Here is a 24,164-nt window from a genome sequence, read left to right as displayed (position 1 = left end):
ACATCAAACCTATGACATCTTGAAACCCGAAATACTCTTACACACGGAAAAGATTTCTGTTTCCAAAAACAATGATTTTGTGCGACCTTCGATTTCGGCCATTGAGAGTATTATTAATGAAATTAGAAAGAAGGAAAATTAGAGATTTATAGGGCAAATCTAACCAAGTAACCATTATCTGCTAATAATCCTTAGATTCGATAATACTTACCAGTTATCCAACGTTACAAAATCACTTATTAAAATAAGCATATCGACAATAGAATTGAAAATGACTCGACCCGAGTCATACTATCCCAAACTCCAATCTATTTAAACGAGCTTTACTTATATTAGCCTGATTCAATGACCCGATTGCCACCTCAAAAATCCGAGTATTGTGATTTTGGAAGTACTCTTTTAGGCTATTTTTTGTACTATTGCAACCTTCCTGAACTCTCTCTCTCATCTCCTTTCTTTCCCCATCCAGAAATCACTGGAACATACTGCAAAAATCCCAATTCAGAAAATCAATAAAAAGAAAGCACAAACACCCACAAATCACCTTTTCCCAACATCCCTTTATTCAATTCCTACTCAAAGCATCATCACTTTCAATTGTTTCTCTCATTAATCTTCAATTCAGAGCTCTACAATCCAACTTTATACTTCAATCATGGCTACTGCAACGACGTCTTTTCCAGGAGCTTATCTTCGTGTTCCACCCAAAAATGGCGTCCGAAATGCGTTGTTTTCTCAGCCTATTTTCTCTCTTCGGCTCAAGTCGAAGACACCCATTTCGCTAAATTCCCTAAATTCACTGAAATTCAGTAGAAATTCCACTAGTTTTTTGTTGTTTAAGAATTCTGGGCAATTTAAAAAGAATTCAAAATCTGGGTCTTTTGTTGTTCGATGTGATGCTTCAGGTGGTAGCAGGGTAAGGTGTTTTTTACCCTCCCATTTTGTTATCTTATCTATTCATTATAGTTCGTTTGGTATCACTGTAGTTTCGAGTTTTCAATTTTATGATTATATAACTAAATGTGATATGGGTTGTTTATTTGTTTAATGGAATTAGTCGTACTTATATTAATCATTTTACTGGAAACAAAAAACAATAACGAAACTCGTTACGTATTATTATACTCGATTTTAATGTAGTGTAGACTTGTTTGTTTGTTAGAATTGTGCTCATGTTAAATGTTTTTATTTTTTTGTGTAAGAAATGTTAGATTAGACAAGAACAGTATATAGGGTGTATTGGAGTAATATGTTGACTTAATTTAATCATGAGGTTGACTTGTATCAGGGACTTTATTTATGAATGTAGGGTGACTTTAAAAGAGAATTGTGTTGACTTTATTCTATAATTTGCCTTATATTTACATTCCCTTTCCTTACTAGAACTCTTTGGTATTCTGTTGAAAATTAAGCTTGCATAATTGAGGTGCGAAAGCGATTTGTTGTTTATTTATTTATTTATTTTTCCCTAGGGTGTAGGGAGGGTTTGAAAGAACTAGGATAGTAGTACCTAATGATATCATATAGTATTTGTTTGTAAGAGATGAATTCAAGAGTTTGAAGGGGTTGTGAAGTTGTACCTAGTGTATGCTTGATCACTGCTGTTCAAGAGAAGTTGGATCGCTTGTTTGAATGCGATTTTGTGAAATGTGGATACTAGTTATTGGAGGAAAGATAGGGAAAGGAAGCAAGCTAAGGGGTCCTTGAAAAACTCTCATGGAAGAATTTGAACAATGGACAGTATGAATATTGAGATTCTTACCCCTCTTTTTGACTTCATTCATCAACTGAATGGTGAAGTTGAATTCTCTTCCTTTGTCCGCCTTCCTCTTAATATTTCTCTGTTGATCTAGGTTTTAGTTTTTCTTGCTGCAAATTCCGGATGGATTGCTCCTTGCAATACCTGACATATCCTTCTTAGCTTGCCTATTTGGATTTAAATCAAAACAAGGAATTCTACTTTTAACTCCTTATTAGATAACTTAGACAACTACATAACAGTTTTCTCTTACCAGTGCTAACATGATCATTTACGACTAGGAGACGAACCCCTGTTGCCTTGTTGTTGAAAATTCGAAATTTAGCTCAGGTGTAAAACCAAGTATATGAAGGCTTAGAATTTTTCCTCTCTAACTTGTTATAGATACTAATAACCTATTATACTATATGATACGCATTTGGATCAGATTTAAAATTACCATTTACTTATTACTATATATATCTTTTATTGTGTATTGAAGAAAATTATGAAATGTACAAGTTCATATTGAGATGAATCTGACAAGATCTTACTTAATAATGTTTTCCCTTATACATTAATATAAATATACTGTCAATATTTAGTCATACTTTAGACTAGAGTACATCATATCTAACTTGATCAAAGTAGATTAGAAAGTTTCACACCTGACCTTAATAAAATTAGACTAGAATACCTTATTTTAGGTGAAGAGAAAGGGTTCTTCCTTCAAAATTAATGAGTTTTTCAATATCTTTTTTGTTGTCACTATGTTAACAAGCTCATGATTTGGTTGCTTTACCAAATAAATTAAGCTCGGCCTTTGTCCTTAGCTTTTTAAATTCAAAGATTTGTGTGTCAATGTCTTGGTTTGTTTATATTGGCTTTCAGTGATTTATATAGGTCTATATGTTTATTTTTATTGGCTGATTTATAAGGTCTATAGACTTTCAAACCCTCGTTTTTGGCTAGTTTACTCTAGCTGCTAATATTAAGTAGAGATTAAGTTCCTAGACAGTATGCAAAATCATTTTAGGATTTACTCTGTTGCACCCTCCTAATTATGAGATGTCTTTTATGGAAGACCTTGATATATACATGGTACCCTTATACTTTGAGTTTCGATAAACTTTACAAATTGATCTCTGCTTAAACTTTCCATTGCTTTCTTTCTTCCTTTTTCTCTTCTAGTCTTCCCACCTAATCAACCATGTTTAATCTTTCTCATACATTTGGAAGCCATCTTTATCCTTGCCTCTATATAATAATCCCTCCGTGTTTTTTTAAGTGTTACAGTTTGACCGGCACATAGTTGTAGGCAATTTAATTGACTTAAATAAAATAAGAGGTAAGTGGGGTAGTTTGAGTATTAAAAAATTGTAAAAAAAAGATAGTGGGGTTAATAGTTTATTGAAAAGTAATGAATGTGAGAGGAAAGATATAATAAAAAAAGTAGTAGTGGGTTTGGGTGGGGACCATGAGAGAAGAGAGATATAATATTTTAATGTAGATTTTTGCCAAAAAAAGGAAGTGTAACACTTATTAAAACACGGCTGGATTTGATAAGTGTAACACTTAAAAAAACACGGAGGGAGTACTATAACAGGGATTTGTATGACCTTTATGGTATTAACTTTTGAAGGGTGATGGTGTGAAGTCCCCGTGAACCTGCATGCTTTTTATTTTATCTATGTGTTAGAAGTGTAACTAACCGAGCTCTGAAATGAGTCAATATTGAAAGAGTACCATGTAAAATTAATAATTTTGGTCTACAACATAATTGTCCTTAACCTAGTTTTAGTTGTTAAATTATAAATTTTTTTGTCCTCCATTCTTTTTTTTCCACACTTTTAGCTCTAGGGTATGCAGTAGCAACGCTAATCTTTCTTGTAGTTCATCTAGCTCTCATCGTCTCATCACTTTTCTTTATTGAAGAAGGTTATCTAATGATCAAGTGGACTATATTATTTTTGCAGATTACCCAACAAGAATTCACAGAAATGGCATGGCAAGCAGTTGTTTCTTGTCCGGAAGTGGCAAAAGAGAACAAACACCAGATAGTGGAGACGGAGCATTTGCTGAAGGCCCTTCTAGAGCAAAAAAATGGACTTGCTCGCCGCATTTTCTCCAAAGCTGGAGTTGACAATACACGTTTGCTTGAAGCAACTGACAAATTTATACAACGACAACCAAAGGTTTGAGGAAGTCCTATGTAAATCATGATACTCCTTTATCATCCATGTTCCTTTATAGTGAATTAATCCTGTGAAAGAGCAAGCCTAGTTTTTGTAATACAATAGTTAGGTGGAACTTAAAATGGTGAACTGCTTTGTTTCTGTATGTTACTAAATTCTATCCTTTTTCCTTCTGTGGCTTTTATGGTTGCAATTTGAACCTTGATAAAATATTGAAAGCCTCTCACCATTAGGTCTCCAAAGTCTAGTTTATATATATGGTACTGTATGTCTTTATGTGGTAACCATCAGGAAAAAATTTGGGTTTCCTTGTTCTCAAGAGTGGATAAAGGTTTTGCAACCATTTTGTTATGTGGCATTAGTTGTTATTACTTTCTGATAGCCATTTGACTAGATGTGTTTCTTATGGACAAGCTGGTTGATCTCTTTGCCAGGTTTTGGGAGAATCTGCTGGGTCTATGTTGGGACGAGATCTCGAAGCTCTGATTCAAAAAGCCAGGGATTACAAGAAAGAGTATGGAGATTCATTTGTCTCTGTAGAGCATTTGGTTCTTGCTTTTGCACAGGACAAAAGATTTGGGAAACAGTTATTTAGTGATTTTCAGATTTCTGAAAAAACATTACGATCTGCCATACAAGCTGTAAGGGGGCGGCAGTCGGTCATTGACCAAGGTAATAGTTACACCTTATGATTTATCAGAACATTTGCCTATATAACTTTTAAAATGGCGTGTTTAGGATTTAATATGATAATACTATCTTCACTTAAGTTTGCTAAGGATGGGAGGGAGGGAGGGAGAGGGGGGGGGGGTATGGTGGAGGAGAGATGCAAGATGAAGAATATGAGTCTGCCATGCAATAGACCCCCATCATCACATGCTTCTTATTCTAATTATAATGTCGGATATCGTTTTTCTTTACTTTAATTAATATGACATCAATTAGTAAGGCTACATATTGGAGTAGATAAGAAAGCAAGCTGGGTAAGTCATTGATATGTCTCTACAATAGTTGAAGCGGGTTTTGTTGAATGGTTAGGAGTAAAAAAAAATAAAAAAATAAAAAAATAAAAAAATAAAAAATAAAAAAATAAAAAAATAATCCGTGATAGAGACTCCTTTCTACTCGTTCTCCCTCCGTTCTCTTAAGTTCACTCACAAAGCACATTTGTTAAACAATGCACATTTTGTTATATGGGGTAAGTTGAAGAAGCAATCGGTGGGTTTAGGATCATAGGCTAAGGAAATCCAAACAAAATGTGCGTTGTTATTTTGTTGTGCCAAGACCAGTTCTTTATCTTTTGCTACTTTAGATTGAAAATGACATGTGTCACCATCTTGGAAGAAACTACTTGTTAGAGTTACCTTTTGTGGTCAACAAAGAGAATCCCTGCCCCCTCTTTCCTCACCCCCAAGATCCATAGACCTATACCTTATATCTCTGTATTTGCTTAGCGTGATAAATATTTGGTACTCCCTCATCTCTTATTGTTAGTCCTTAATTCACCTTTTTCATAGTTTCCAATGCACACATGTAAGCTAAATATTTTCAACTATGTTTTATAGATTAAGTTGGCATTGTGATACTCCACATGGGATATAAACCAAACAAGACCCCAAATGAATATGTTTTATCTTTTACATTCATTGAGAGAAGACTTAGGGAAACATGGTTAAAGGAGCTAAACTCTTTAGCTAAGTAACTAAGTTAGTCTGTGAATGAGCAGATCTGTAGGATGTTTTGAAGATTTTCATTGGGATTTTTTAATGGAATTTTATGTTATAATCTTTTTGCTCTGAATTATGTACAAATATCTGGTTTTGATTTGAGTTATTAGCTCTACCAACTTTTCGATTCTTTATTAATTATGCTTAACAGGACCTAGGAGTAACTTCTTTTAAAAAAAAAGAAATACAGTAGTTACATTTTTGAATTTTGATATAGTTGATCTTGCTTCTTGTTCTTGAATTCTTTTGTAGAAAATATGAAAATTTATCTTTGCATTTCTGCAGACCCCGAAGGAAAATATGAAGCTCTGGAGAAGTATGGAAAAGATTTGACTACTATGGCAAGGGAAGGTAAACTTGATCCTGTAATTGGAAGAGATGATGAGATACGGAGATGCATCCAGATTCTATCTAGGAGAACAAAAAATAATCCAGTTCTTATTGGTGAACCTGGTGTTGGTAAAACCGCGATTGCTGAAGGGTAAGTGATTTGTACTGTTTTTTATTGCTCGAGATGCAATGCAAGGGTTTTGGAGTCCGTTTGTGTATCCTTTTCTTTTTATTGCCTCATTCTCTAATTTGTATTATTTTCAAATGTTTTTATAAAAAATGCTTGATTGCGTTTCCCAGAAAATTCTCTTTTCCTTGTAGACCTACTTTTTCCTAAGTGCCTTACATAGGGAGTTAGTGGGCATTAACTTCTTTATTTTTGGGGTGGCGGTGATTTAGAATTAAGGGAGGTCCCTATAAGTTGACTTTTGTGAATTCATGTGTTAAAGCAGTATGATACATCATTTCATTTTTGTGGGATAGACATGCATTTTACCACCTCTGTTTCTTACAGATCTTAACACTTATAGTGTTTGTGCATTTTCAATCAATTCCATTTTTGGCAAATACCTTTTATGACCTTGCCTCACAATATATACACCTTTCTCTGGTATCTTATCCACCTTTTTTTTTTACACCCACTCACCTTTTTGCTCTTGCTTTCCTACTTTAATTACCATTTTCTTACACCTTCCCACCTTTTACACTCTATTCCCTACTTCAGCCACCCTTTACTTACATTCACTCACCATATCAGCACTATCTCCAATTGCTTCAATTTGTGTGCATTCAGTGCTAAAAACTTTTGGAAACAAGTAGTGTTATCTTTGTCCATTAGATCTTGTATCACTTAATGTTGGTTTTTTCATATTATATACAGGCTTGCTCAAAGAATAGTTGAGGGGGATGTTCCTCAAGCTTTGATGAACCGTAAGGTAAACTTTTTTTTTTTTCTTCCATGTTCTTCCTTTTTCATCCTCTTCTGTTCTGCTTTCCGTGCTTTCACTATGGTCCTGCCCCATCATACCTTTGAGCATTCAAGCGTAAGGCACAAGGATATCTAATTCTAGAGTTCAATATGTGGTGATAAATGCTGTATAATTCATGAATTGAAATTTTGTTATAGTTGATTTCCCTTGACATGGGAGCTCTCATTGCTGGAGCTAAATATCGTGGAGAATTTGAAGATCGGCTGAAGGCTGTATTGAAGGAGGTGACAGACGCTGAGGGTCAAACTATTCTTTTCATAGATGAGATTCATACAGTAGTTGGAGCAGGTGAGTTGTTTATGTTTTTTGCTTTTTTATCATTATATCCTGGAAAGCAATTTGCTTGTGCATGTTTATCCTTGGTGTAAAAACTTCAAATGTGTTATCTGTGTTACGTATATAATGGGTGGTATGTCATAAGATTTCTATGCTAAGTGTTATATATGTTGTGCAATTGTCAAAAAATTGCCGTTTATTGGTCTACCAAAAAGGCTATTTACTTGGAACATTTTTATTTTCGTTTATACATCAATTTTGTAATGTTTTTTTTTTTTTTTTTTTTTTTTTTTTAATGTATGAAGAATTGAAACAAATTTAACTTTAAATTTGGTATATTTTTTCTACAGGTGCCACAAATGGTGCTATGGATGCTGGCAATCTTTTAAAGCCTATGCTTGGTCGTGGAGAGTTGCGATGCATTGGTGCTACAACACTTGATGAATATCGTAAATACATTGAAAAAGATCCAGCATTGGAGCGGCGTTTTCAACAGGTTTATGTTGACCAACCAAGTGTTGAAGATACTATCTCGATACTTCGTGGGCTGCGTGAGAGATACGAGTTGCATCATGGAGTTAGGATTTCTGATGGTGCTCTTGTGGAGGCTGCTATGCTTTCAGATCGCTACATTAGTGGGCGGTTCTTACCTGACAAAGGTAACTTATATGATTGTATCTTATTGCATTAATAATGAGATAACAATGTTTAGTATGTAGGCCCTAGAAGTAGTTTTTAGCTACATATTGAACAAAGTCCTTTGATTTATCGAATGACTGAAGTCTTTCCATCATTGAAGTTTTTATGTGCTTATGAGGGAAGTTAATTACTCATGTTACTCAGCGTTCTTGTTATTTTGTGCTCCATAGTCAGCTCTATGAGGAGATATTTTTGGTATTAACCTAGCTCATGTGCTACTCGGCTGCCTGGGTACTTTTGTCTTATCAATTACTAAAACTTTAGGCTGAGAAGTATTTCGAGGTTTTTGGCTTAATGTTTTCATGGTTGCATTATTCATGAAATTGATAGAATGAAGCCTACTAAAGAAGCAAGCATTGTAATGGTTTGGATTTAATATCCTAAATCTCTTTACATAGTACAGGTTTTATAGATCACACTATGCACACATGAGATTGGTAGAATGACACTAAAGATGGCGAAGGGGCGGTATAACTGTACAAGTTACAAAATTCTTAACATGTATTTGGACTTGCTTAATCAATTAACAAACTGCGAAAAAGCTCACCACTGCATTTTGTTTTAATTTAAAATTCGTAAATTTCGGAAGTCCGAAGTCTTTTGAATTTAAAACCAGCGATTGGATCTACACCTGTTTAATTGTCAGAAAAATAACACACTTGATGTTCATTTTAGGGAAGTTTATGTCTGTGTTATAGTCATTAGTAATAGTGAAACCAAGAGGACTAAGAATTATAGTGGTAAAGCATGTGACATTTGATCTTGCCGTGGAGTAGTTTGTACATATCATGCTGCTTGGTGCTTCAATGACATCAATGAGAAATGAAATTTCACAGTGGGATTTCAAACTAAAATGAATATTTTCATATCTTTAATCCTTACTATATATTGAGGATCTGCAGCAATTTATAACTTTTACAGTTGTCCATACACTGAAAGAATGAGTTTTGACGTGTCAGACTGTTCATACTGTGATGTTTTTACTGCAGCTATTGACTTAGTAGATGAAGCAGCTGCTAAACTAAAGATGGAGATCACATCAAAACCTACTGCCCTGGACGAGATCAATCGTTCTGTATTGAAGTTTGAGATGGAAAGACTCTCACTTACAAATGATACTGACAAAGCATCAAAGGAGAGGCTTAATCGACTTGATGCAGAACTTTCTCTACTAAAGGAAAAGCAGGCTGAATTGACTGAGCAATGGGAGCATGAAAAATCTGTAATGACACGAATACAGTCTATCAAAGAGGAGGTATATTTGTTTTCGGCTTAGTTAAGATTTTCATGAATATGATCTTTTGTTTTTTCTTTGTGGTGCTAGGATGACAAATAGTTGTGAACTTGTGATATTCCTTATGATTTTATAATCTTGCTAGTATAGTAAACATTGCAACCAATAGGCTTAGAGCTTAGACTAAAAAAACTAACTCAACTTTGTTTATTCAGATTGACAGGGTGAATATTGAGATCCAACAGGCAGAGCGAGAATACGATCTTAATCGTGCTGCTGAACTGAAGTATGGCAGCCTCAACTCTCTACAACGCCAATTGGAAGGTGCTGAAAAAGAATTGGATGAGTACATGAAATCTGGGAAGTCAATGTTACGTGAAGAAGTAACTGGGACCGATATTGCTGAAATAGTCAGCAAGTGGACTGGAATTCCTTTATCAAAGCTGCAACAGTCAGAGAGAGAGAAATTATTGCATTTGGAAGAAGAACTACACAAACGTGTTGTGGGCCAAGATCCTGCAGTGACAGCTGTTGCTGAGGCTATTCAGCGGTCTAGAGCTGGGCTTTCAGATCCACATCGTCCCATTGCTAGTTTCATGTTCATGGGTCCCACAGGTGTGGGAAAAACAGAGTTAGCAAAGGCCCTTGCCTCTTACCTGTTCAACACTGAAGATGCCCTTGTCCGAATTGATATGAGTGAATACATGGAGAAATTCGCCGTCTCAAGACTGATAGGTGCTCCGCCTGGTTATGTGGGCTATGAGGAGGGAGGTCAATTAACAGAGATAGTTAGAAGGAGGCCTTATGCCGTGATCCTATTTGATGAAATAGAAAAAGCTCACGCTGATGTTTTCAATGTTTTCCTTCAAATTCTAGATGATGGTAGGGTGACAGACTCTCAAGGACGAACAGTGAGCTTCACCAATACTGTCATCATTATGACTTCAAATGTCGGATCACAGTACATCCTTAATGCAGCTGATGATGAGACCACATCAAAGGAGGTAACATATGAAAAAATAAAGCAGAGAGTAATGGATGCGGCCAGATCAATCTTCCGACCTGAGTTCATGAATAGAGTAGACGAGTACATAGTCTTCCAGCCTCTTGATCGTGATCAGATTAACAGCATTGTTCAATTACAGGTTTGTCTCTTATTCCTAATGCCTTCCACATATGTAACAGAGACTAAAATGTGTTCTTATTCTCTTCTTCTGTCTCTTTGTTTACTAATAATTTATTTGTAATGTCTTCCAGCTGCAAAGAGTACAGTCAAGAATTGCAGATCGTAAGATGTCTATTCAAGTGACCGATGCTGCAGTTCAGCTTCTTGGCAGCCTTGGATATGATCCCAACTACGGTGCTAGGCCAGTCAAGCGTGTAATACAACAATATGTTGAGAACGAAATTGCTAAAGGCATATTGAGAGGGGAATTCAAGGAAGAGGATTGCATTCTTGTTGATACAGAGGTCACGGCATATTCAAATGGCCAGCTCCCTCAGCAGAAGCTATTGTTCCGCAAATTGGAGCCTGACTCAGGGTCTTCCTCTGAAGAAGCCAAGCAAGCTGTTTCTCCTTTGTAGATTCAAAGATATAACTGTGATCTAAATTTCTGATAATCGTTTTCACATTGTACATAGATTTATAATGGCAGTAAAGCATTGTCTTTTCCACATAAGATTTTGTACAAGATATACAGTATAGCATTGTCTTAATCATATAGAATCCATTGTGCTGAATCCAGTAAAGATCCTTCATGTCTCATGGTAATCTCCCCCCCACCCCTCTCCTTTCCCAAGGTCTTCTCTTTCCCTAAAGGCCCCATATTCGAGATTTTGAGCCCTGATATAAAATTCAGTATTATCAACTCGTAATCTTTGATTGGATCTGATAAGTGGATGTATATAGGGGATCATTTTTTTTGGTAATAAGTCGAACCAGTGTCTGAACCAGCGCGAGAAATTGGTGAGGTGGCAAGGTTGTGGTGAAGTAGTAAGGGTATGACCGTTCATATACACCAAGGGTCTGTTCTCATATGTTGAATTTCAGTTCAGTTTAGTTCAGTTCAGTTCAGTTTATGTCTAATGATATAAATCTAAATTTCATTCTTTTAAGCTCTTATTACAACGACAATAAATAATAATAATAATAATAATAATAATAATAATAATAATAATAATAATAATAATAATAAATAAATAAATAAATCTTTAATAATAATAATTTCGTTCCAGCTTTTACTTTTTTTTTAATATTTTTTTTTAATTGTGTTAATTTTTTACAAAGTGTTTTGTGTTCTTTTGTCATAATAATATTTTATTTTTTAATTAAATAGTATATGTTTTTAAAATATTTTGGGGTTTCATGTTTTTAATACATTTTCCATTAATATTATAATTATATTGTATATTTTTCTTAAGTATTTTAATATGTATATTTGTATATACACATATGTATAATAATAAATAATCAAAGATCACTAATTCGTAGTTAAAAATCACTAATTAATAAGTTCAGTTCAGTTTAGTTTATTTTCAGTTCACTTCAGTTCAATTCAGCTGAGTTCAGCGTATGAGAACAGACCCTAAATGTTGACGTTGATGCTGGAGTGAAAAGCAAGAGAAAAAGAAAAATAGAAGTATGACATTAGAATGTTTTTAGCTTACCATATACTAGTTGGATCGCCACATGTCATGCACGCGTCAACCAACTTTAAAAATAAAACAAATAATACTTACTTTTTTCATTCTATTATTAAGTGTCTGTATTTGTATTTCAGTGTAAAAAAATCACTTTTGTAAATGAGCTATTCATATATTACGTTTATAAAATATTTTAAATAATTTGTCCGTTTGCATTACTTAATTTATTCCTTAAATTATGTGCAGAGAAGATATGTTGCATTTAAAAGAAAAAAGAAGAATTATAAAGTATATAATATATATTACAATGATTATATATACATACGAAATAGAGTATAGTTGTCAATACATATATTCGACTATTAATATATATATATATATATATATATATATATATATATATATATATATATATATATATAAGAACATAAACAAAATTATAAGTACGGAATGAACTAACTTGCTTTATAATTCAAGAGTGATTTTATGTTTTCATCGTAAAAACTTCCTTAGTGGGCCCTTTTTCCATACAATTCTTACAATTATCATCTTATAGTAGTATAATTTTGTTATCATTACCATGGAGTATTATTTATTTATTTATCAGTTTACGAATTGATGAGGCTTTTCGGCTATTACGAATCAAATTATTGCACTAAGATACATGTGTTCATGTTGTCATATGATTTGTCACACATTTCAATTATTTGGATTATTTACTAACATACAATAAAGGAATTAAGTTCATGTTGTCTCACATTCGTAAATCATCTTGATTTGATTCAATAAATTAACTAAGTAAATAATTCAAGAGTGCTTTGAAAAAGCTTCTATCGTGCCCTTTTTTCCAAATGATTGATTTTGTACAATGATCATCTTTTAGTAAACATTGCTTTTTTTATTATTGGTTATTTATCTATTTATGATTTAGTATTTTCACTTATTTTTCAACTATTATATTTGAATATTCATTCATTAATTGTTACTTTCTCTCTTCTAAGATACATGTGTTGTCATAAGATATATATATATATATATATATATATATATATATATATATATATATATATATATATATATATATATATATAACACTAAACAATCTCAAAAAAAAAAACAAAAACAAAAACAATCTTAGATTCTATGTATTAGGGCCTGTTTTGATTGACTGAACTGAGCTGAACTGAACTGAACTGAACTGAACTTATTGGAGCTGAACTGCACTGAACTGAATATTTTATGAGAGAAGAAAATTATGATAAGAACTGAACTGAACTGAACTTATAAGAGCTGAACTGAACTGAAATGAAAATAATCTGAAGAGAACAGGCCCTTAGTATATGCAATATTAATTTTATGTATTAATACAAAGATATATGAGACAAATATATACATTATTAGGGTGGTGTGCTATAAAAGATAACGTAAATAAAGTCAGAATGTGTTAATTATTATGGAGATGGGGCATTATAAAATACGTAGTATTCATTAGTAATCATGAAATACTTCATATCTAACATCACATTTAAAAAAAAAAAAGGAGAAGTACTACAAAACTTTTAAGCACTTACCTCAAACACAATAAAAAAATCGTGTTCACTAACTTGCGATCAATCTTACAGAGTATTATGTAATACTCAGCATAATATAAAGATGGGGGAAGACACGGAGGGTAAACATTAACGAGAGTTTAAAAGATAGAGATGAAGAGTAAAAATAAGGGGAGGGGGGGGGGGGGGGGAAGACATGGAGGGTGTTATCCTAAAAGGTTGCATAGTGACATAACCTATTAAATACAATATTAACTTTTAACGACATGTACGAGTGTAATGGATAAGAGTAACTAAAAAATGATACTCCCTCCATACTTAAATAAGTGAATTGAAACGTTTTGAATATTTCATCTAATTCATTTTCACTAATGTTTGTGATTTATACATAAGAATAAATATAATAATCTTATAGGTACTTGTTAGAATCGTCTCATCAAATAGGTTATTAATATGCAATTGTTATTTTTTTTTACTTAATTAGTTAAATTTTTGCATTGACACACATGCAAAAGAGAATCGCTTCACTTACTTATATATGGATACAGTAGTGTAAGGTTAATTCAATTTTTTTTAAAAAAAATGGTACTCTATCCGTTTCGTAATAATCACAACAAATTTCTTTTACATCCGTTTCATAGTAATTAAAAAACTTCTAATTTAGTAAGAGTCTACCACTATTTTATTACGAGTATTATAATTCTCTTCTACTAATTGCCACTTGCATAAATATTTTATTATATATCTCTCCTACTAACCCAACTTACACTACTTTTTAGCAATTAATGTATCTAATTATCAACACGTAAAAATAATAATAAATTGCTAATATTAGCAATAAAATTAACATTAATACAATTCAAATAATACTCTCTTTGCTAAAAAAAAAATACTCTCTTTGCTTTTTAAGCGCCCCATTAGGAAGTTTTGCACTAATCATGATACCTACTTTGACCAATATATATTGGTGAGTATACATAAGGAAAAAAAAAGTATGTTGATAATTAGCTTGGTAAAATCGTCCTAATGAATAGATTATGACTATTTAATTGTTGTGACTCTATTTATTGATATTATTAGTCAAAACTTTGCATCAACATGTGTACCAAGCTCCAATAATTGTCACTTAAACAATACTAATACTCTCATATGCATGGCATAAAAAAATATTGAAAAAAGTGCATTATAATCATAGAAAAATGACGAACACTCTTTGTTTTATAATGATCTTTCCATTTACAATCATGTGATTATTCAAAATGAAATAAATTTTTAAAATTTCTCTCTTTGTATAAGAATAAACATAGACAAATGAGGATTAGTTTGATTCATCCCGGTGAATACAATATTAATATCTAATTTTTATAATTTATGTTAATGTGAAATTAAAATTATTAGCGATTAAAAATTTACAATAGATATACGTAAATAGGAAGTTCGTTGTAAGACAGAGCAATAAAGTACTTTGTTCTACAGTAACTATATACAAGTATATATATAATAAAAATTAAAAAAAATAATAATAAAGGTGTCCAAGTCTATACCTATAACGTCATCCATGTAGTATAAGGGGGAATACTTCCAAAAATGATGTTCATCATATAGTAGTACTCCATAGGAATGTTTGATATATTGGGTATTTTGAGAAAACAATATACTGTAGCAGTGCCCTTTTTAGCCAAACCAACTATTCTCTTTTAGAATGTTATAGATATAGTGTGTAAGACACTAATACTTTAGAAACAACTAATTTTAGCAAGTGTAACACTAAAAAAAAAAAAAAAGGAGTATAATACAAAGAATAAACAGAGAGTATAGCCAAAAATCAAAATTGGTCATGTATATGTGTCTAATATAAGTTTCCTTGTCAAGTTACATGTATCTTAGAGACGTCTATATTTTCGAATATTTTTATCAATGCTATAAGATTGTATGACTAGACACTAGTTAATGACTAAATGCCTTTTACACCATTTACTTTATATAAATGTTAATCCCTATCTTCTTTTAAAAAGTATGATAAAATATTTATGAATAGTGTGAGGATAATTATATTCTTAAAATTATTTATCTAAATGTCCCTATTAATAAGATGTTAATAATCTTCAAGCATCTCATTGTGTGATTTAATGATTTAATTCTTATAACTAGTGTTTGGATAGTTATATCCTCTGAAATCTTTATTTACTTATTTGCCCTCATTAACGTTGATTGCCTAATTTAATAAACTATTAATAAATCATAGATCGAATTCGAGTATTTCAATGAAGAACTCCTATGATATGTCATAAAAGACTAAGTTAAGACAAGACTTAGATATGACGTACAAAGTATAAATAAATATGAATTCTCTACATAGAGTATAAAATAACTAACATGCATGCGAATTTACAATCTAAAAATAACCGAGTATTGTATTATTTGTCGAGGTTGTGATTTGTGGGATGTGACTTTCCTAAGTATGCAATCCCTGTCCGAAGGTGTAACACCCCCAAATCTCCCTCTACGGAAATACCAGTATAATATGTATAATTATATCGTAGAGATTAGATTTAGGAGTATTACCTCCGCATGATTATTACGCAAAGCTACTCAAAATACTTAACTCAATCACAAAACTTGCAGCGGAATACTCAATTTTGTTTTATTAATACTTATAAAAATAGTAACATTGTTATGAGTACTCAAAATAAAGACAAGACCAACATTCCTAAATTAGGTGAAGCAAATCCCGAAACTCCCATATGCTCATTCATGACTACACCTGAAAATAGTCAATACTGCTTACCATTAAGGTAAACAGGGCGAACTAAAACAAGTAGAAAATACGAATTAGCAAATTATGCTAAGTACGACAATAAGTGCAAGATAAGTAAACTCAATTTATTTGCAAACATGCTTTTTAAAACCAATTATGAAAGTCCAATAATTAATTCAATAACTCAAACCTCATAATTCAAAACCAATTCTCAACATATTCAAAAATAATTCCAATAACTCAATAGCTCAATAATAGTGATTATGAAAATCAATTCTTTTCAAAAACCCAATTCCTCTCTAAGTGTGCACACCCCCAAGATAGTATCTTTATATTGAAAGGCTATTTTTGAGGAAAGAGTAGGTCATACAAAGTCCATAGTTTTCAATGAATTCACATAGTAGGATTAATATAATAATCGTGCTTGTAAAGGTATTAATAAATAATTCAATAAATCCTCTTTAAATTCCTCTTTTGAATAAAATCAAACTTTATAATAGAATAATTCAAAAAATCCTTTTGTATTTAATTATATTCAACAAGCTTTTAAAATCAAAACTTTTTTAAAAACTCTTTAAATCAATCCAACATACTTTTAAAAACCAAATTCTTTTAAACATAATAAATAATTTATAACCATTCAAAACATGATATTAAAATCAATCCTTCAAAAATACATTTATTAAAACAAATATTAAAATCAATTCCTCCAATCATACTTTATTTCATAAATCATAATTCAAATCAATTTAATCCAATCACCAATAAAATCATATAAAACATGCTATTCAAACTAATCACTTTTGAAGGTATCTAGCCACCTACACGTACCTTGATTCTGAATATCAACACTTCGCACTTTCAAAGTTCAATCACGAATATAATACACCTTGCAATTAACATAACCATAAGGTTATCACATCTTTTTTAGACATAAACCCAAATCTAATGTGCATGGACTATAAAACTCTTTTTAAAAATAATACTTTAATATAAAACTATAACTTTAAAATACGAGTAAGTATTTATATTTTAGAAAACTAACAATGAAGAAAATAAGGAATAGGATTAAAGAGAATTGAATTTGCATTGGAAAGAATAGGCAGAACTTGCAGAGGCTATAACTCATTCAATATAACTTTGAATTGAGTGATTCTTGAGCTTAACCTCAAGGATTTTTCGAGAGGAACAATTTTCCGTGAAACATCAAAACCCAATAACTGACTAAAAGTGCCCGAAAAGTAGAAAAATGTTGAGGGAAAAGAAGAGTAAGAGAGAAGAAGAGAATTGAGTTTTGGTGTGAAGAATATGAGAGGTATGAGGGGGTATTTATAGGCTCATAAACGAAAGAATTAAGGTAAGATCTTGTAGGAAGAAATATGGTAAATTTAGTTTAAGAATTTACTTTAAAAAGAGAGTTTAAGAATTAAGGAAATTTAGTAATGAAGGAAGGTCTAGTTTATAGTGATTAAGAAATAAAGAGTTAATGTAAGTGTTTAGTCATGAAATAAATGAAGACAAGTGAGCTTGCTTGGAGAATAATAAAAAAAAAAAAAAATTATGGAAAGTTGTAAATAGTTTGATGATCATGAAAATAGTTTAAGGAAATAAAAGCTTGCTTGGAAAATAAGTATAAGAGATGATAAAATATATTTTTATATATAGGAAAATATAGGAATTAAAGTAAAAGTATTGTTTTATAAAATCTAAACAAAATCTGATTAATTATATTGATTAGCCAAAAATTCCACACTAATTATTGTTTAGAATTTCGGATCAAACACAATAATAAAATCTGATTTATTTTGCTAGAAAAATCCAAAATTACCTATGTAATATTTTTGGGGATTTTTTTTTTAAAATAACACCACATATTTTTAAAAAAAAATGGATTATAACATCACCTTTTTTCAAATTTTTATTATAACACCACATAAAAAAATAAAATTATGAAATCACCACCAATATCGTTATCCCGTCAGTGGAATTGTTAATGGGGCCCACTGTAACGGTTACTTTTTGTAAACCTTTATAAATATCTTTGATTATCTACATTAACGTTCATATTTTGCAATTGGGAACATAATTAAACCCTTGAATCTTTTGAATTGCAGAAATTAATTAACCAAAACTAATCTTAGTACTACGAATCAACATCCATTGAAGATTTCTTGGTTGGGAGAGCTGAAATAAGGTATGTACATTGATTTTGAATATGACTAGAACTTTGATTTTGATTAATGGAAATCTGAAAGGCTATTTGCGATTTATTCGATGTTATACTCGATTGAGCATGCAATGGATGTATAATTCGAGTTATACTTGTTTGTATTGCACCCATATCAACCCAAAATTAGGGTTTGTCCTATATTTGAATTGGGTTTTTTTTTTTTTTTTTTTCGGGGACTCTATATGGGTTTGTCCTATTATCTGTAATTCCATATTTTGTTCAGATCAATTGGATTAGAATTAGAGTTGAAGTTTATAATGGAAGCTAATTTGATGCAGGTCATGTCTTTCATGAGCTCATCTCCTTTGAAAGAGAAGAAGTGTCAATGTGGTGTTCCGTTTGCGAAGCTGACAAGCTGGACAAGCGAGAATCCTGGAAGGAAATTCAGATTTTGCAAGTTTTATGATCCAGTGACTAAGAGTAGGGGGTGTAAAGCCTTTGAATGCGTTCATCAACCTAATGGAACAACATGGCAGACAGAGGTTATCAACAATTTGTTGCTCGATAAGAAGCTGTTAAAGGGAGAAGTTAGTGACTACAAAAGGGAAGTGGAAGATGTAAGTGGCCAAATGAGGTGCTTACTGAATAAGGTTGACAGTCTGAAGTTGAAATGCAAGGCCCTGAACTCTGTCAAAAAGAGAATGAGCAGAGATGTTGAGGGCAGGGGATGCATGGATCAACAGTTTAGACTATGGGTTGTTGTTATTATTTGTATTGCTGTTGCAGCTATGGCAGTTTCTTTTATGCTTAAGTAGGTGTAGTATAAGTAGGTTACTAGTGTCTTATGTAAGTTATAATGAACATGGGAGCACTGGTTGTTATGTATTTTAACTAAAGTGGGTTAAATCACATCCACATTTGCTTTTAATGTATTGTCAAGTGTTGGCCTGAAATGAATGAGCAATTTTATAAATAACATAAACAACTTAAATTAATCAGCCAAAATATTTTCTTTTGCAAAGTTATTATCCTGAACATTAAGCCACAATTTGCACATAGTTTGGCAACAAAAGAGGCATACAAAATACTTAGATCAAGTTATCTGTTCAAAAATTAACACTAGAACTTACTGACTTAAACTAACTAACACTGAAGCACCTAAAGTATTGTCTGCATTTATACAAAATGAGGTGTTTACATATTAATCACTGAGTAAGATTAGGCTTCTTAAAAGTTTGAAGCTTTCCCTTCTTGGTTTGTACTCCAACTTGGTTGGTGGTTGCTTTTGTGCTTGCACTTGGCTGACTGGAAAGAGTCCTTGTTTGGGTTGCATCCTGGGATTCTTGTTGTGACAGTGGAGCCTTCCTTTTGCTCCAAGGTTTAAATCCTAGCCTCTCTTGTGGAAAAGACCTGTTGCCAATGTTGTTTGGCCTAGCTCCAATGGCATTATGTGAAGGAACAAAAAATGTTACATTAGCTGGCCATTAGACATAAATAAAAAATAGACAACATATGCTAGGTATAGTCTTTACCTTCCTTGCAACTCTTTCCTCTTTCTTCTTCCTTTGATCCACTACCCAAGGTGAGTTTAAGGGAGGCCCGCCTGCTGTTTTTTGTTTAGATGGTTCAGGCACAGCTGGGACTTTGCAAGTTTTTGCATAGTGCCCTTACCCACCACAATTTTTGCATTGATTCTTCCTCTGCTTGTTCTTTTGTTGTTGGCCCCCTTTTGATGATCCCTTATTCTGCTCCAGCTTTCTTTTCTTCAGTTTAGGTCTTCCTGGTTGTATCTTAATAGCTGATGGAAGTGGTTCTCTGACATTCACCCTGTCCCAATGCTTAGGACCTGGCATTGGCTGAATTGGGGGTTCATAAGCTCTCTTGTAGGTGATCATGCTGTAGTATGGGTGCACAAACTGTTCAATATCAGCTCTTTGGTCTATTACACATGCATAAGCATGGACACATGGATAGCCAGTAAGTTGTCAGTGGTAACAAGTACAAGTTTCCTCACCCAAATCCACTACCACTTGGTCATCATTCAGCTTAACTTCATAAGTATCTCCCCTGGAAGCTTGAATAATACAATTTCTAGAAACAAACTCCATTCTCTGAAATATTTTCCTCACATATGGGGTCAAGTTGCTTGTAATGATCTTAGCATCTTCCTATTTCTCATTATTCCTTCTCATCATGTACCTCCTCATCCATTCCATTTGGGTGAGGATTAGTTTGTCTCTGACATCCTTAATCACTGCATTAAAGGTCTCACACATGTTGTTTAGTAACATGTTTGACCTGCAGTGGTGTGTGAAGGCATGCCTACACCAATGTTGTGTGGGAATGCTGTCCAAGTACTCATAGGCTTCTTTATTTAGTGCCTTTATTGACTCCATTGCAACCTCATACCCAAACTAATCATAAGACAAAAACTATACTAATTACCATACTGTAATACATAAACACAAAATAAACTTCCAAACTAATAACAAGGACAGTGTAGAGTTACTTACATGGGTGGTTGATCTAGCAGCACTCCAAAATAACTCCTTGTACACAGAACCAGTGAATCTGAGCTTGAAATTAGCCTAGATATGTCTGACACAGAATCTTATCTCAGTTGCAGGGACCTCTGCATTCAAAGCTTCAACTAATCCTTGTGAAAGAGAAAAAAAAAAGCAAACAAGTTAATTATCAACTCCATTCAAAAGAAATAAAGTAAATCAATTAAAAAAAAAAAATCAAGTGCACACATACCTTCTATCTATCTAATATGAAGGTGAATCCAGCTCCATCATCACTTCCTAATTACCTCCATCAATGACTCTAAGAACCATTGCCATGTTTCTCTATTCTCTATTTTCACTGTTGCCCAAGCTAAAGGATAAATGGCATTGTTCCCATCCTTAGAAACAGCCACCAGTATTTTCCCTAGGTATGCACCCTTGAGGTGGCACCCATCTTCCCCAATTATAGGCCTACAACCATTTAAAAACCCATCTTCAATGGCCTAAGGAACACAAACATCCTCAGAAACAATGGTGGTTGTGGATTACCAAGAGAATCAACAACTACATTACAACCTGACCTAGGATTATGCTTAATAACAGCCCTAGCATAATCCTAGACCCTAGCATATTGTTCACTTGTTGAACCATATATTATGAGCTTAGCTCTACACCTTGCCATCCATGCTCTAAAACAAGTGACCTGAATTCCAAAATCATTTAAAACCCTGTCCCTTATTTTCTTAACCTTCCAACCAGGATTGCTCCTGAAATCCTCAAGATACCTATCTGCAATGAACTCTGCAGACACCTTACAGTTGTCCTTTCTCTTCATACAATTATGCTTTAATCTCAGACTTCTAATTTTCCAATTATCTTGTCTAACTAGCTTCCTAGCATACACCTTAAAATTGCACCTCACTCCACCAACACATATACAAAGGGGCTTCTTGCTTATCTTTGTACTAAATTGACAACCACATCTATTCCTACATTGAATAGTGATCCTAGTGCTGTCATTATGTAAGAAGTAATATTCATACATGTTTTTTATTGCATGCAACCTTAAAGCTTTCCTCAGCACAACAGTATTCTTAAACTTCAATTTTGGAACCAGATTTATAGCCTTGGTAAAGTCAACCTTCTCATTAAACCAAGGGTTGTTGTCTTTTTTATCAAATGAACCATTTAAGCTTCTTAGCTCATCTGAATCTCCTTCATCATCTTCCTGAATATGAACCTCAGAACATCCAAGTTCTCACCAAGTTTACAAGTCTTTTCCTTAACCTACACAGCCTCACCTTCTTTCTGTAAACCCTTAGTAAGTTTCCTGTCAACCTCTTGAAGAATCACCCCTGAATCTTGTATAAACCACTGCTCATCCCCATCATCATACTCCTCTTCAGTTGGTTCCCAGTCAATATCAACATCACTATAATCATCACTTGAAAAATCATCACTCCCAGATCTATCATCATCATTATCACTGTCAAACACCAACCCCTTTGCAACTACCTTCCCTTTCCCCCTAGCCTTATCCTTCCCACTGCCAGAAGCTTCAGACAACCCTTTGCAACTATCTAGTTTCCCTTTTCCCTTGTTCTTTGAGGAAGGAAATGTAGATCTAGGTTTTTATGAGGAATAATGTTCCCTTTCAATATCCTGTAGTTAAGTGTTATGTAGTCTAGGGCTTCTCCTAAGCTGTACACTCTTACCTGCACTCTTCCCCTTTGCTAAACTAGTCTTCCGTGGAGTGTGTTGGGCCTCATAGTTTCATTTGAAGACACAAAAACTTCAACATACCCTTGCCCATTAACTGTTTCTAACAGCCCCTAATTTCATCTTCATTGACTATTTCCCTTTTTCCAATGTTAAAGGTTTTTCCTTTTTCCCTATACCAACAGTTGTAAAGGGTAGGCACATTGACACTGAAGTTCACAAAACCATGAATTGCAACTTCCCTTATATAAGCCACATCAACCTTATTAACTTTCACACCCCTCCTCCAACAACACAACCCACCACAATAGACGATTAAACTCTATTTTTTGTTCACTCTCTTGGGGACAAAAGCACCCCCCACTCGAAAAACAATATCAACCACACCAGTTGTTGTGGCCATTATCTAGACAATAAAAATATGCAATCACAGACAACACAACTTCAAAAAGGAAGATAAGGAAACATATTATATCCCAATTGCACAATCACAATGCAAGCACTAATTCCAACATAATTAACAATCCAGATTTACATCAATTTCCCACGACACTACAGTTAAATATGCAACAAACTTATGATTTCAATTAAACAAATCACACAACAAATAAGTTCAATGAAGCACTAACTACGCCAATTAACCCAATTAAACCCTAATTACCCATAAATCACAGTAATTCAAACAAAAGTTTGACATATTTATAGTCAATGATATTTTTCCCCAAATTAACCTTAATATGAACATCAAAATTGCAAAATTGACACCAAAAGTAATCTAAAAGTAAAATACAAGGTTCATGTGGTACCTCTTTTGGATTCTTCTCCCTGTCGCTGTCAGTAACCTAGAAAAGTACAATATTTATGTATGATGAAGATGCCTAGCGATGATGACTGAGTTGTTTCGCTCAAACACTGACGCCTCTCCTTGCAATTCACTCTCCCAACCACACAAATTACTTAGGGTTTGATTCATAATCACAATTTTTGGTGGTTGAATCTTTATTATAGAGAATTAAATGTCAGAGTAGTTGAGTAATGAATGAGGGAGAGGGAGAATCGAATTCAAGAAGTGAAAAAATTGGAGGGTAAGCTAAACTGTGGGACTCACACACAATTTCCGTCACAAAAACCGTCATCTGGTGGTGATTTCATAATTTTATTTTTTTATGTGGTGTTATAATAAAAATTTGAAAAAAGGTGGTGTTATAATCCTTTTTTTTTTTCAAAATATGTGGTGTTATTTTCAAAAAAAATCCTATTTTCGATTTTAATTAAAATAAATAATTTGGAATTCTTAAAGAACTGAATCAAAATCCGATTTTCCTTCACTAGAAAGTCTGAAAATAATTAGTTAATTAGTTTAGGAAATTCTTTTATAAAATCTGTCCAAAATTATATACTTTAACAATTATTAAAATATCTGAAAATAAATATATATTTCGGTTTTAATTAAATATTTAAATTGATAATTAATCTTATCTAAAAATCTAAAATAATAATTGAGTTTTGAAAATGTTGTTGGCGCCAAATTAAAATATCATTTTGGCTCCAAAATTGAAATAGTAAAATAAATTACTAAAATACCTTTTTTTAAAACCACTATAATACCCTTTTTAGAAAATACTAATT

The 24,164-nt window shown here is 32.8% G+C and overlaps 1 protein-coding gene across 1 annotated transcript; it reads left to right on the top strand.

Annotated features, from left to right (window-relative positions):
• Positions 1–359: 359 nt before the first annotated feature.
• On the top strand, positions 360–10,953 carry LOC145586225 (chaperone protein ClpB3, chloroplastic-like). The gene is made up of 10 exons (XM_081643005.1): positions 360–916; positions 3,715–3,933; positions 4,368–4,605; positions 5,946–6,141; positions 6,871–6,925; positions 7,117–7,267; positions 7,606–7,914; positions 8,944–9,209; positions 9,404–10,333; positions 10,446–10,953. Exons 1-10 carry the CDS (start codon positions 656–658, stop codon positions 10,770–10,772), a joined length of 2,952 nt encoding a protein of 983 aa, XP_081499131.1. The 5' UTR covers positions 360–655; the 3' UTR covers positions 10,773–10,953.
• The last annotated feature ends 13,211 nt before the right edge of the window (positions 10,954–24,164 follow it).

The sequence above is a fragment of the Chenopodium album genome, chromosome 16, assembly GCF_948465745.1.
Source record: "Chenopodium album chromosome 16, dcCheAlbu1.1, whole genome shotgun sequence".
Lineage (NCBI taxonomy): Eukaryota > Viridiplantae > Streptophyta > Magnoliopsida > Caryophyllales > Amaranthaceae > Chenopodium > Chenopodium album.
This window is presented reverse-complemented; position numbering and strand designations above follow the sequence as displayed.